Genomic DNA, 14,273 nt, shown 5'->3' with positions numbered 1-14,273 from the left:
GTCCTTTGTTGCCCATTCCTGAGAATATCATAAAATAAGTAAATCAGTTAAAGTTCAAATTCCTATGGAAAGATAAGGATGAGGTAAATAGTTAGGAACAAAGCGACCTGAAAATGACAGATACATAACCAACCTAACAGTTACGCGCGGGCTCAGTTTGGCTCGTTCTGGGCACTGGGCTCTAAAGTGATCTGCTAGTACTCAGGCCCACCACAGCCCATATCATGAAAACAAAATGGAGGGAAGTTCGAAACGTTGCAAGGAGATTGACTTCTTGGGCGAAGGACAGGTAAATGCAATAATATGTGAGGCTCATTGATCGAAACAATAGTTGTATATTCTAAAATAGATAATTTTTGGGCAGTTTGCGACGATGTATAAAGCCGAAGCTAAGATCAGGAAACTCATTCGATTGTAGCAGTGAAGAAGGTATTTATACAACATTGAAGTACTTCCATCTATAGCTGGCATGTTTTTTTTGTTGTTTAAATTAGATGAAAGGGCTTTTGTTTAGTCATGTGATATCTCATCTTGCTGATCAGCTGCAGAATTTCAATGAGTTTGATTATCTATAAAACAAATTTGCTTTATGTAAATTTTATGGTAATGTTTCTTTTACAGATCAAACTTGGGCAAAGCAGTGAAGCGAAAGATGGTCAGTAATAATAATGATGATGATGATGATGATGATGATGATGATGATGATGATGATGATAATAATAATAAAACAAAAACAAGATAAATAGATGTTTCTCTGGATTGTGCTTATTGGTTAACAGTTAGTTTATTATTACAGTTGAACCTGCCGTAAGCGACCACCCATAATGTCAAGGATATGTGGTCGCTTAGGGGAGGTGGTCACTTACCAGAGGTCAGACCACAGGGGGTCTAAATCTCGCGTAATTTACATATGGTAATTGCGGAGACCTAACCCTTTTGCCAGTGCTTATCGAAACCCAAAGTAATAACTTTTCTTTAGACTGCCTGATTTACGAGCTAACAGTTAACAGCATTTTTGCAATGTTAAAATTCAAGCTTAAAAGATTTACAACTTGCGCTTTTGTTTGTTTGTTACATAATCCAGTTGACATTCTTTATTTCCACAATTTTTCTGTTGAGTAATACAAGGTTGAGAGTCATCACCGGTCATGCATTTACATGCATGCTATTTACAAGATAAGAGAGTTGCAGTCATACAAGGGATTCAACCCGATTACAGTTTATTTCAGTGTACACTATAGTACATGTGTATGTTATCAATTGTTTCAATGCTGAGCTATTTCGGGACATGCATGCTACATGTATTAACAAGATAAGAGAGTTTTAGTCCTACAAGGGATTCAACCCAATTAAAGTTTATTTCAGTGTACACTATAGTACATGTGTATGTTATCAATTGTTTCAATGCTGAGCTATTTCAGGAGACACTTCCGGTAGCTCTGGCTGTGAGATTTAAATACAGCGTCTGCTGTAATTGTGTGGGCCAATATGTTACAGCGACACATTTTATAATTTACACCCGTGAGAGAAACAGCAGATTGTGTGTCAAGTGGTCGCCTACGAGAGGTTAAAAACAATTGAAAATTTGAAACAATCATCTCTAAAAGTGGTCGCTTATGAGAGGTGGTTGCCTTCGAGAGGTTCCATCTATAGTGATTTGACTTGAAAACTTTTGGTATTTTGGAAAAGTGGTCGCTAATGAGAGTTGGCCGCTTACGAGAGGTGGTTGCAAAGGGAGGGTCGACTGTATTTAAACCAGTCATCACTATAACATATGTTAGATTGTAAGGCATCTACATTAATCACTTATGTATTTTTGAACTGAAACTTTTTTCATGATTGCTGTTTGTCTGGTGTTCATTGGTCTGTGAACACAAATTTGTAAATTATCTGTTATAGAGAATACGATGGGGTTTTGTTGCGGTCATCAATGATCCTTTGTGAGACATGACAGAAATGACTATTTGATATTCAAAGGACATATATTGTGTTTCAACCCACTGTTACTTTTATGCAGTTAACCAGGCTTATATGGTGGTCTTATTTGTAGGAATTAACAGAACTGTGTTGTGTGAAATGAAGCTTCTACAGGAACTCAGACATCCTAATATAATTGGGGTAGGTACATCACATGTAATAGAAAGGTTATTGAGAGGTGGGACCCACCATGGACATTGTCAGAAGTGTAAAATACATTCTATAAACAAAACAAAAATGATGGAAAACAATTTACATTGATGGTTGCATAACCATTTTAGCTGAGTCTTTAAAAGGTAGGCATAGTGTCGTGATTAAATATCTTTGTTTTTATTGTGTGAATTAAAGAAACAGTAACTAAATACTGGTAGTAGCGTTCGTAGTAGGTGTCAAAAGTGGTGGAGGGGCGTCCTACCCACCCCTCCCCTGTTTTCCTTCCCTTGCACTTTTTGCTTGCGTCTTACACTCTGCGCTCATGAATTCATCCTCTTCCCTTTTAGGTGTCCGCAACTTGCATATATTTATAATATTTATGGTCTAAATCTGTTTTGGTTTGAAAGTTTAAAACCAGAACTATTGATTTTAATTGCTGTGTGTCCAGGTTACGGTAATGATTCTGAGACAGAAAAAAAAACTAAACAAGTTAATACATGTATTTTCACAAGATAGGTGAAAGTACATAACTACTATCAGTGATAGTTTGTGCATTAACTGTTACTAACAATCCTGTGGGTACTAAAATAATGAAGCAATTTTAAGTAGTACTGTTTCTTTACTTTTCTTCTTAGCTTCTTGATGTGTTTGGTCACAAATCCAACATTAGTCTTGTGTTTGACAGATCTTGAGGTAAATTTAATTTAAGTGACTTGAATTTGCAGTGTATTTTAATACATGGTACATGTACATTTCATTTGGTGTGATGTCCAATTGATGAATGCTGAGCGTTTCTGTCTGAGGTTGTGATTAAAGATACAAGTCTTGTATTAAGTCCTGCAAACATAAAAAGCTATGTCATCATGACATTACAAGGTCTGGAATATCTACATATGAACTGGGTTCTTCACAGGGTAAGTAATTACCTTGTTCCAAACTTCTAGTAAAGCCATAACTGCATGTGCGTGCACATCAATAATATTCTTGCAATGCCGAGGACGGAAGAGCAGTACTCCATATAGTTGGGTATATGGAAAGGCTCTGCCCGAAAAGGGAGCCTATTGGCATACCACTGAAATTTAAATTTTTTATTATTTAAGGGTGCCAAAAATAGAATGTCAACTGGAATTTGAAGGCTAGCGGCAATTAAATCAAGTAAATTAGAAAGAGCAGGGATTGTAATGCAAAGATTAGCCAGCTTACTTCTGGAACCATAAGAGACCTTGGCTTATCTTTCAGGTATAAGAAAGGGGTTCAGTTTTGTTTTATGTATATAAATATGAAACAGATATCATTTCTGTCAGTAAAAGTTGGAATGTTTAAGGGTAAGGAGTTGAATCTCAGGGCGGAGCCCGGGACTGTGAACACAACAGGTGACAATCTGTTTCTGCGCTACTTTTTTTGTTTTAATTTGTTTAATATGTCATTGCCTGTTAATTAAATTCTGATAAATATTTCAGTTGTTATTCATGTTGCCAGGATTTAAAACCAAACAACTTGCTGATTGATGATAAAGGTGTGCTGAAGATTGGAGATTTTGGACTTGCCAGATCTTTTGGAAGTCCAACTAAGGTTATATTCCAGCAAGTGGTGACAAGGTGGGAACAACGTTCTATTTGTGGCGTGATTGTTCAAAACTTGAATTAGTGAAGAGTTGATAGCATCATAGTTATTTTGAGGGACTGTTTATGAAACCTTGCCATGACAACAATGGTACTACAAATGTTGGAAGGGCCGTGACTGTACACACTCCTTTATTTTAACGTTCACACCACATTTGAATATCTTAACAGAGAGGGCTCTATTGGTCAGTTGCTCCAACACACAATCTATTGTCTATTGTGGTTTGTGCAGGCTCAAGGCCAAAAATGCTAACAAAAATGTACAATGTATAACAAAGAGGTTTGTCATTGCCTTTTATCAACTAGGATAGTATGAATTCTTCATGTTGAAGTTCAGGTCAATTGCCCTTTTTGCTGAGTTTAACCCCAAATTAATTTTTAGTGAAGACGTTTTAATGCTGCAAAGTTAGTCCATTTGCTTGCAATCCAGATGTTAGGACTAATTCTTATAAACTTTCTGTTTGTTAATGTATAGGTGGTATTGGCCTCCAGAACTGTTATTTAGAGCAAGGATATATGGTACAGGTGTTGATATGTGGGTTGTTGGATGTATCTTAGCTGAACTTCTCCTTCGGGTACCTAACATTCATCACATTAATACATAACTTTACTTCTATCTTGGTCAGTATGTGACTTTTCTGTATCCTTGATTATTCACTGCCTTCCGCCGTTAGCTAACTTAAGATATTTACATTGTTGTCTCATTTGTCTCATTTTTATTAAGGAAGAGTTAGGCTTTAATCTTCTTGCTTAATTTTTCAGTTGTTGTTGTTGTTTTTTTAGTGATTGAAGAATAAGGCTTTAATTTTCTTGCTCAATTGTTCAGTTGTTGCTGTTGTTGTTTTTTTAGTGATTGAAGAATTAGGCTTTAATCTTGTTGCTTAATTGTTCAGTTGTTGTTGTTGTTTTTTTAGTGATTGAAGAATTAGGCTTTAATCTTGTTGCTTAATTGTTTAGTTGTTGTTGTTGTTTTTTTTAGTGATTGGAGAATTAGGCTTTAATGTTCTTGCTTAATTGTTCAGTTGTTGTTGTTTTTTTTAGTGATTGAAGAATTAGGCTCTAATCTTCTTGCTTTATTGTTCAGTTGTGGTTGTTTGTTTTTTAGTGATTGAAGAATTAGGGTTTAATCTTCTTGCTTAATTTTTCAGTTGTTGTTTTTGTTGTTTTTTTAGTGACTGAAGAATTAGGCTTTAATCTTAGCTTCTTGCTTAATTGTTCAGTTGTTGTTGTTGTTTTTTTAGTGATTGAAGAATTAGGCTTTAATCTTGTTGCTTAATTGTTCAGTTGCTGTTGTTGTTTTTTTTAGTGATTGAAGAGTTAGGCTTTAATATTTTCTTGCTTAATTTTTCAGTTGTTGTTGTTTTTTTAGTGATAATTGAAGAATTAGGCTTTAATCTTCTTGCTTAATTGTTCAGTTGTTGTTGTTGTTGTTTTTTTAGTGATTGAAGAATTAGGCTTTAATCTTCTTGCTTTATTGTTCAGTTGTTGTTTTTTTTTTAGTGATTGAAGAATTAGGCTTTAATTTTCTTGCTTAATTGTTCAGTTGTTGTTGTTGTTTTTTTAGTGATTGAAGAATTAGGGTTTAATCTTCTTGCTTAATTGTTCAGTTGTTGTTGTTGTTTTAGTGATTGAAGAATTAGGCTTTAATTTTCTTGCTTAATTGTTCAGTTGTTTGTTGTTGTGGTCGCAGTCCACAGAAATTTTTAGAGTGGTACAGACGACGGCAACTGCAACGAAACATCGCTTGAAACTGTAAGTTCGCGTTTATACTTTAACTACTTTGCGATTATTCCAATTCGTTCCACTTGTACAATGTGGCCGAACTATCCAGTAACATAAGAGGAGCGAATGGCGTTCAAGTTGAGACAGAGAATAAAAAAGTTACCGTTATGTGCTCACGTTCTCCACAAAACCTTAAATTTGGTTATTTCACGTTGTTGTTTGGCCGAGGACGGCGAAGAAAAGTATGAAAATTTATAACGCACGTGCATAGCCGTTTTTTTCTCATTAAATTCAATTTTTTTGTGACGATTTCGTTGCCGTCGCCGTAGTAGCTTCTTAAAATCCCTATTTTTTAGAGAACGAGCAATACTCTCAATTCAACATGTTCCCTTTTTGACAATCAAAACAATACCCTGTGAGCTTGAAGCTCCTTGGTAAAGTAATTGCAATAATTGTGGAGCTCTTCGGCTTTCGTTTGTTCAATTTTCAGTACGACGCAAAATTACTAATTAAAAGCTTCAAAGAAACTGCGCCAAGACACAGTGTGCCGGTCAAACGTCTAATGCAAATAATGACATATTTAGAAAGGTAAGCTAAATTAGGATATTTGTAACACTAGGCCGAAAAATATAGTTATGTGCATTTTGTGTTGCCAAAGAATATTTTACGAATGAGGCTCTTAACTTTTATCTTGATCTTGATATATTAGCCCCTATCTCGGCTGAGGAATTACTAGGTGACAAATCTGCGCAGTTTTCATTGAGGTTCCTTTTTGTGTGCGCATGTCAGACCAAAGCTCCAATTTGCAAACTACAAAGGTAAAAATGTTGTATTAATGCGTCAGTCAATTCCAGCAGTGCCCACCCCCCCCCCCCCGGGCTAACCCCCGGGCATTAGCATTTTTTTTTTAAAAAATGGGCAAAGGGGACACATAAGCTGTGTAAATGCCCCGGGGTGGGGATGAAGGAAGAGGGCAAATGCCCCGCCCCCGGGATCGTCGCCTTCCAACACCAATTCAATTTTTATATTAATCATTATCAGTGAATAAAATGTTCCACTTTTCAGTATTTTAATGCAACGGTAGGACTTCAAGGACAACAGGACATGTTAGTTGATTATGATTATATTTATTTTTTTATATTTTGCTAAAAAGGTAGGGAGCTTATTATTTAACAAACTGCGCTGGGATTGCGGCGGACGTCCCTCCTGCTGCGAGCGATGATAGGCGCCTGTATTTGCAGGCTTCGTTTTCTATTTACGATGCATTGATCTGTCTTGAAGATCGCATCATATGAATTCGCAAGCCTAAAGTATTTTAAAGTGCACTCCAGGTTGACTTTCGTGAATTTAAAAATGCTAGGTTAGTTTTGAATGCGAAATGCGAAATACAGCTGTAGTCGTGTTCACGTTGATTGTTTCCGACTTCTCGATATGTGATAAACAAAGTATAGTTCAAGTTGTTGCTTTTTATATCTATATGCTTACAACTAATGAAGAAATATCTAAAATTGAGAAAACATACCTTTTAAAAAACATCCACAAGTTTGTGTAGTCCCTGACGAACTACTAGCCAATCCTCAACAAACGCTTCGTCTTTGCCGATGAATTCCTCCATAGCACTTTCGAAAACACGTGTATCAAATGCCCGGGGGTCGCCCCGGGGTAGGCAAATGCCCAGCCCCCGGGTCGCGATAAAATTACGAATGCCCCACCGCCGGGACTGACAACGTGAGCAAATGCCCCGGGGTTGCCCGGGGGGGGGGGGGGATGGGCACCGCTGGAATTGACTGATGCATAAATTGACCGCAGGAATGGAGCGGGGGTCCAAAATTTGTCATGGTGAAACATACAGATCCGCCTCTTGTTGATTACCAGGTTACAATATAACGATGGCATGGTCCCCGAAACGGCCGGCTTATTTCTTTTTTCCTAAGTTCCAAGTACTGTGTTAGTTTTTGTGTTTAGCCTGAATAGGTTAGAATTTTTGTAGAGGCAAAGAGTGGTGAACTAGGTCTAAAAAGTGGTGAAGGACATGTTATGGACGTTAAAAATAGTTGGTTCCAAAAACCGACAAATCGCTGATGTAATTTTAATGAATAAGCAATAATAAGTTAGAATCACTCAGTTTGTGAAATGTTAGAAGATTTGTCTCCTTTTTCCTTGAGAAAAAAATGAAGAGAACACCACCATTTGAAGTGGGCATAAAATGTAATCACCAGTCTGGGTATACTGGTGATAGCACCGCACGTATGCACGACACCGTAATTCGATTTACCACCAGGCACGCTTATTTACTTTTGGTTCCTCAAGGGAGAGCATGCATGCGCGTGTATGGCCCAGATTGTTGGTCAGGTTACAAGTGTAAACGATTTGTTAAATTGGCCCCTGATTTTGCAAAATTTATGAGGCATAGGAACATTCGGGAGATATGTATTAAGGCTGTTGCTTTCTTTCTTTATCACACGTTGCTTTTAGCTATAACAAATGTTAAAGGGTCGGTTTTCCTAAAACGAACCGAATCATGATAACAAAACATCGTACTCTATTGTCAACTTGTTCTTCCAGTCTAGGTCCGCAGCAATATTTTAAAACATGTTTTCGGTTTGTCTTATGTTCAGAAACTCCAATTTGCCAAAGCTGAGGCACAAAAGGAAATTGCCACACTGAAGGGCAAGGTTGCTGAACTTGAAAGAAAGCTCTCAGCACAACAGATGCCGGCTGCAAAGAGAAAAAGGTTTTAACGTTTTACTGCGATGGGACTCAGTGTTACAACAATAATTATTTGCAATGCAATAGAAAGAGTTGCATGCGTGATGTTCATTTTCTGTCATGCAAAGAACGCATAGCATTCACTGAGAACGTGAACATCTCTTTTAGTTACTTTATAGTTTAATAATGTCACGCAAAACAATGATTTATCGGTGAATGATTTTAAAAAAGCAATCTAGTGTACAGCGGTTACACACGTTACATACGGGACACTTGATTAAAGTAGTTAATTGTACCCAGACCCTCTCAGTTACAGTGGTGTAGGAATAAGTACAGATAGTTTATGTCAGAACCACGTCATTAGATGTCGCCAGTGAATGAGCCTTGACGTTGCTGCTAGTTAGCTTACTAGTTTAGGTCTGAAAGAAAGTCAACTCTAGCCTTGCTTTCACTCAAAGACCAGGTCACTAGGAACACGTCTACAAAATGCGCTTTCAAGTCCGTCACGTCTACATGTCAACGCTTAAAATTGAAAGCTTTTTGAAAGGTTTATCATGAATCACACTATTTGTTTCCCTTACGGAAGATACCCGAGGAACCAAAGTTCGCAGTCGAGTTTCGTATCAAGTAGCAGACTCTCGGTTGGTTAAATAACGTCACCGCGCGCGAATATAGAACCCAGGCCTAATATAAATCATGTAATATAAGTCATGTCGCTGTCGTGTAAAGTTTTCTACGCAGTCCGATCAGCCTTGCAGAAATTTGAGTCATTTATATTTTTAGCTGATTAGATCTTTTACAGATCCTGCGGATACCTGCAGCATTTTCGTTGTGCGGTTCCTTGCTTATTGTTTGCTAATATAAAGACTCACCTGAACCACCTGGAAACTAAGCTGATTATGGCGTTCATGGACTGATTATTTCCGGTTTTGTACGAATTGAATTACATTCCCCGCGGCTAAAATGCTACGATTGTTAACTAATTATTCGTCCGTGTCTTCTATCAGGGACATCATCTGCGCTGCCGCCACAGCAATTAAGTTATACAGTTAATTGTCATGGTGGATTTTAAGACGCTGTAAGAGGGAACGTTCTCTGGAAAAGTTATAACTTCCATCAGCTTTGTATATGATTGAGAGTAAGCAACACCCCAATTTAAGGTCAAAGAACTGTTTATTGTAAATTATGTGAGTAGTCGCAGAACTTCTTCTTTGTAAAGGTATTCAACTGTAAAATCTTTTCTCAATAAGAACATAGGCTTCCTTTGGTAACTGATTGCTGTGCTAAGAGCACAAATTTTGTGCGAATGCGTCAATTTGCATTTATTAGCAATGTTGCACCCAAGAAATAAACCCTATACAATACATTGGAATATATTTTCTGTAACAATTTTCAAGAAAAGAAAAGAGGTGCTCGTCTTTTTTAAGGTTTCCTTAAAGTGGCGACTGAAAAACGTTCAAAAGAATAGTTCTATATGAGCACTCTTCATTCCTTTACTAAAAATCCAAGGAGTTGGAAACGGCCCGGCGTAAAATTGATTTATCCAATACCGTGCTCTAAAGCTTTAATTCATCCGACTCTGAGCCGAACATGCCGTTATGAAGTATAGTCCAGCTAGTTGCTGAGATGCATATTTCTAATCAATTCGCCGCCATTGTTTTTTGATATGGAAAGTGAAACTTCGTCGGTTCCCCCGCACGCAGTAGCGAGCTATGGACTTCGCTAATTTGTCGTCACTGCCATAGAAGGTGACGCGTCGGTTCCCCCGCACGCGGTAGCAAGAGGCATCGGTTTCCCCTCAAGAAATACGTAAACAGTTCCCTGTTCACCATCATTATTTTATCTCGGAGAAGGACCTGGGGACGAATAGAATGAATGGTAAAAATAGGTACACAAGAGGTACATTTGTTCACAGCTCGGCATTTTTTATTCTTTTAGGTATTTAAAAACATGAGTGCTAGCAAAGAAGACAGTTACACGTGCATAATATTTGTTAAGTTGTCCCAATGTGGACTGAGTGAAAAAATTGTAAGACAATTTAGTCAATTTTTCAATTTTAGAAAACAATGCATTTATAGCACCAACGGAAGTGCAACTTCTGTTAGCTCTCATTTGAGACAGTCCGAAAGCTAAAGATTTGTTTTAAGTACGTCACCAACAGAGAAAATAGAAAAACAATATGGAGAAATCCCGAGTTTAAGGTCCCTCTAGCTTTCTGACCATGAACTCGATTTGTTTCATGGTAATCCCTTGTTTCAAATCCACATGCACTCTACAGTCTTCTAAAATTGTGTGTAAAACTAACCTGATTCTCTTTGGATGTGAAGTAATCCTGTCCTTTTATCTTCATATCATAGTCTCCTTTCAGGATACTTGTGGCTTGTAGCTCTCCCAGCTCCCACACAAGCCCAGGCAGCACCTACTCTGTGAGTTCCCCCAGTCTCCATCTTTACTTGTGAAGGGGCCTTTTGAAACTTAAGCAGTAGAGCACTGTTTATAAGAAAATCGTTGAGCTGGGATGAGAGTACGTCATTTCTGAGGCATGGCTCCAGGACAATTAAGCCAGAACCCCTCTCGCTCAACCCCCTCCAAGCATAAATCAGTTTTTATCTTGGAAGATATATCAATAATAACAAATAATAATAATGCAATTTGTATTACGCAAATCTCATGAAAGTGTTCAAACACGCATAATACTAATAGATAAAAATGCTAAACGAGACAAAACTAAGTAAAGCAATTATTACAGTTGCACTTATTGGATACAGGTTGACCGTAGCCAACTCAACACGTTATGAATATTAATTATATATGAGATCGTTGAATCTCCCAAAATTGTACGAAAAACCTGCTAAGACAGGCATTGGAAATGAAAATAAAAAAAAATTGTACTTTACCCTCTTGTAAGACAGCAATTTGTCACCATTCTGAATTTGGCTTCCTTCGGTTCATCGTCAGACCCGTTGCAATAAGAATTCTGTTTGTCTGTATATGTAGGGTATGTTTTTTTTTTATTTATTTATTTTATTTATTTATTTTTTTTTTTAGTGTTGGGGGGAGGGGGGAACAGCAGCGGAACTGTTGTCTTTATCCGCGCTGCTGCAGCAACAAAATAAATGTTTCTTGACCCATCTTTTAAATCTTTGAAAACGACTTCTTGGCTGAAAAAGATAAAAGAAAAAGCAAACTGACATAGGATCTTAACAATATACAACAATAACAGAGAGAGCATCATAATATTACAGAAGCAGAAAATTGTATCGAATCCATCCTCGTGGGAGAAACAGATAGGAGCCTTTGAGCACAATTTCGACGAGGCCGTGGTTCGTCGAAGTCGAAGTTGTGTCGTTAATAGGTCGCTCATCTTCAAAACATTGTACCATTGCTACTAAAGACTATTTTGGGAAAAAATTAACATTTAATTTGATGGCCATAAATGTGATGAGTAGCGTAACCCAAGGTTTTTGTGAAGTGGAGGCCCCGGGAACAAAGGGAAAATTTTTTAACGAGATCCAAAAGAGCTTCGAGCCATCTGTGAGTGATTTTCTTTGATAATAAGATGGGGACCGGGGTTCCCCATATGTGCCACTTGACAACTATACATGTTAACACATAAAAAAAGCACGGCGATGGTCGGAAAGAAATATTATTATACTCGTATCATTTCTTCAACTTACCTTGCTTGTTGATTTTCCTGTCAGCGATTCATTAATAGACAGATGGGCACTACCTGCAGACTCAGTATCAATGTTTGCAATCACGCATAGAGCTTCATTATCTTGCACGAGTAAAGCTTGGTTCCCTGATTCACAAGGAGCTTTCACCTCGGAAACGCAAAGCATTTGATTATCAGCCATATAAAGACGTTTATCCTTTGAAAGGCATGTAGCTTCAATCTCTGGAAGGCAAAGTGCTTTAACTTCTGTCAAGCATGGGATTGGCTGAGCATCAGCCCAGCAGAGACTTTTATCCTTTGAAAGGCATGTAGCTTCAATCTCTGGCAGGCATAGTGCTTTAATTTCTGGCAAGCATGGGGTCTGAGTATAAGATGCGCATGGAGTGTTATCCGCCAATGAGCATGGAGCTTTAATAGCTAACACACGTGCAACTTGAATTGCTGACATGTATGGAACCTTGTGATTGGCGTTAGCTCCAACAAACGCATCCCAAGGACAATTGATCCGGATGAAAAGCGGGCTCTGACGGGATTGGATGGTTGGCATGTTGGGGGAGATGGCTGACCAGCCTTCGGGAGGAAGGGTCGCGGAAAGAGGAAATTCTTTTTCGGTAGGGGTGGCTGGCGTAGTATTTCCCTCCTCTTGACCTTGACAAATTGCAAGTGCTTCATTGCAACCGCCCTGAATCCAGTACGCATAATTGAGAAGAAACGTGTAGTTATTGTACAAAGCACAATATTCTTCATACATGCCTCTCCCGAGGATGAATGCCGACTCGAGAGTTTCTTTTAGCTGTTTGTTTTTCTCTTTTAAAGAAGAATAAAAATTTTCTCTTTCCGTGTTTAGTTTGTCCACGGCTTTTGTCAGTACCTCCTTCCATTGTTCGTCTCGTTTTTTCAAATTTTCAAGATCCTTTTTAAGGCCGTTTCCATACGCCTGCCACTCCAGAAGTTTGTCATAACATTCTTGTGCTTGGCTCCTCTGCATGTTGCTGTCTTCATGCAGCCAGCCTCTTTCATTAAGTAGGCTTTGAATTTCGCCATGTTGATGCTCTATTACTCTGATGAGCTCTTCTTGAGTATATGAAAATATTTCGCTAGAAGCCATGATCCTAGGAGAAAATCCCGGTTTGTAATGTCTCTCTTGCAAAAAATTAAGGATAATTACTCACAAAATCGTTTCTCTACTGCACCCTTGTGGCATAAGAAACTTATTCTTTTAATAGTACGACGTTAAGGCAATTTTATGATAGAGGCTGGTAACGATACTTGTTGACATTTAAAGTTGCACGGACGGTTAAATAACGTGTAACATTAGCTGCCATTCACCGCGAATAAATTCTTATTTGAATCATATTTGCCTTTCTGCAACATTTTTCAAGTTTCAGGAGAAAACTTTTAGTTTCCTTTCTTATTTGTTAATTAAACGTTTGACAATACGTTTAAAGGACAGAGTCGTTGATACGTGTCGTGTCGCAACTTCAGTCATGTTTTCGTCAGACAAATTGAATGGTCTTGTAATGTGTGACATGAATCCGTGCAACTTGCGGAGATATTATTGGATGCATGCATCGTTTCCGAGTTTTTAAAAGGGATATATCTAGACGGTAACGCAGGTTTTTCCTTTCCTCTCTGGAAATTTTTCATCTTTTCGTTAATTATAACAAAAGGAATTAAATTTCCTAAGTCACTTATGTGTTACTATGGGTAACCAATTTCACGCGCGTTTTGTCAAGTAATCTAATAAATAAATAACGCAACTGAAATTATTTCCTTATTTTATGAATATACCGTTTGGTTACTGTTTAATATCGTAACGGGCAAATTAAGTTCACAATCGTGAGTTTCGCGCCTTTTTTTTTTTGTCACCCACGATAATTAGTAGCAAAGTATCAAAGCAAACGCCATTTTTATACCTTGAGTGCAAATCGGTTTCTGAGGTGATTTAGGCCTTTTGACTAGACAGAAAACATATATTCTCTGGCATGAACCGCTTGATCCCTAAGATTAACTTATAATTTTTGTGACGAGGCCTTTACGAAGGGTGAAAAAAGTGTGCAATTCCTCGCAATCTACTTTTTGTTTTAGAAAACGTTCAATACGTATCTTACCTTGTATTGCAGCTAGCTTTTCTTAACGAAAATATCAAATCTTCACTGAAGGAGAAATAATTTTTCAAGCTTTTGCGGCGTAATAAAACTTCCCGCGAAACGAGAAAAGTTTCAGTTGTTATAGTGATGATTTCTTACGTCATAATAGACAAACGTAATTATTAAATTTGCACTGCGCGCGCTATTAGTAGTAGAAAACGATTCGAACTGTAATAATTTTAATTATTTGAAAATGAAAGAGTCGTATGCGTGATATTTATTTTCTGTTATGAAAAGTGACGTTTTAGGGTAAATGTAGACACC

General features: G+C 37.7%; 3 protein-coding genes, 1 long non-coding RNA gene and 1 pseudogene across 6 annotated transcripts in view; 2 read left to right on the top strand and 3 right to left on the bottom strand.

Moving 5' to 3' along the window:
- LOC146468714 (uncharacterized) overlaps positions 1 to 14,273 on the bottom strand; it is a 183,096-nt gene that overhangs the window by 35,029 nt on the left and 133,794 nt on the right. The window lies entirely within an intron of this gene.
- The window catches only part of LOC146468720 (E3 ubiquitin-protein ligase TRIM71-like), a 112,660-nt gene that overhangs the window by 91,655 nt on the left and 6,732 nt on the right, over positions 1 to 14,273 (top strand). The gene's annotated exons all lie outside the window — the stretch shown is intronic.
- Positions 374 to 8,208, top strand: LOC146468723 (cyclin-dependent kinase 7-like; annotated as a pseudogene). Its single transcript, XR_014867423.1, has 10 exons — positions 374 to 429; positions 622 to 655; positions 2,051 to 2,118; positions 2,766 to 2,823; positions 2,920 to 3,044; positions 3,610 to 3,728; positions 4,228 to 4,327; positions 5,443 to 5,504; positions 5,965 to 6,062; positions 8,093 to 8,208. The product of XR_014867423.1 is annotated as a cyclin-dependent kinase 7-like (transcript).
- On the bottom strand, positions 8,202 to 11,204 carry LOC146468722 (uncharacterized). Its single transcript, XR_014867495.1, has 3 exons — positions 11,081 to 11,204; positions 10,489 to 10,673; positions 8,202 to 10,039 (listed from the first exon to the last, which is right to left on the bottom strand). It is a non-coding gene; the product is annotated as an uncharacterized LOC146468722 (long non-coding RNA).
- Positions 11,187 to 12,682, bottom strand: LOC146468721 (uncharacterized). The gene is made up of 2 exons (XM_085124543.1): positions 11,861 to 12,682; positions 11,187 to 11,344 (listed from the first exon to the last, which is right to left on the bottom strand). The coding sequence occupies exons 1-2, from the start codon at positions 12,608 to 12,610 to the stop codon at positions 11,228 to 11,230; spliced, it is 867 nt and encodes a 288-aa protein (XP_084980669.1). The 5' UTR covers positions 12,611 to 12,682; the 3' UTR covers positions 11,187 to 11,227.

This window comes from Pavona decussata, unplaced genomic scaffold (genome assembly GCF_977016875.1).
Source record: "Pavona decussata unplaced genomic scaffold, jaPavDecu1.1 SCAFFOLD_130, whole genome shotgun sequence".
Classification (NCBI taxonomy): domain Eukaryota; kingdom Metazoa; phylum Cnidaria; class Anthozoa; order Scleractinia; family Agariciidae; genus Pavona; species Pavona decussata.
The sequence above is the reverse complement of the archived record's forward strand: the minus strand, read 5'-3'. Positions and strand labels throughout refer to the sequence as shown.

Excerpts from the sequence above, each read along its gene's own strand:
- LOC146468721 (XM_085124543.1), bottom strand. The coding sequence starts at position 12,610 with ATGTATGAAGAATATTGTGCTTTGTACAATAACTACACGTTTCTTCTC. Across the intron at positions 11,345-11,860 it reads CAGGAAAATCAACAAGCAAG|CCAAGAAGTCGTTTTCAAAG; the intron begins GTAAGTTGAAGA and ends TATCTTTTTCAG.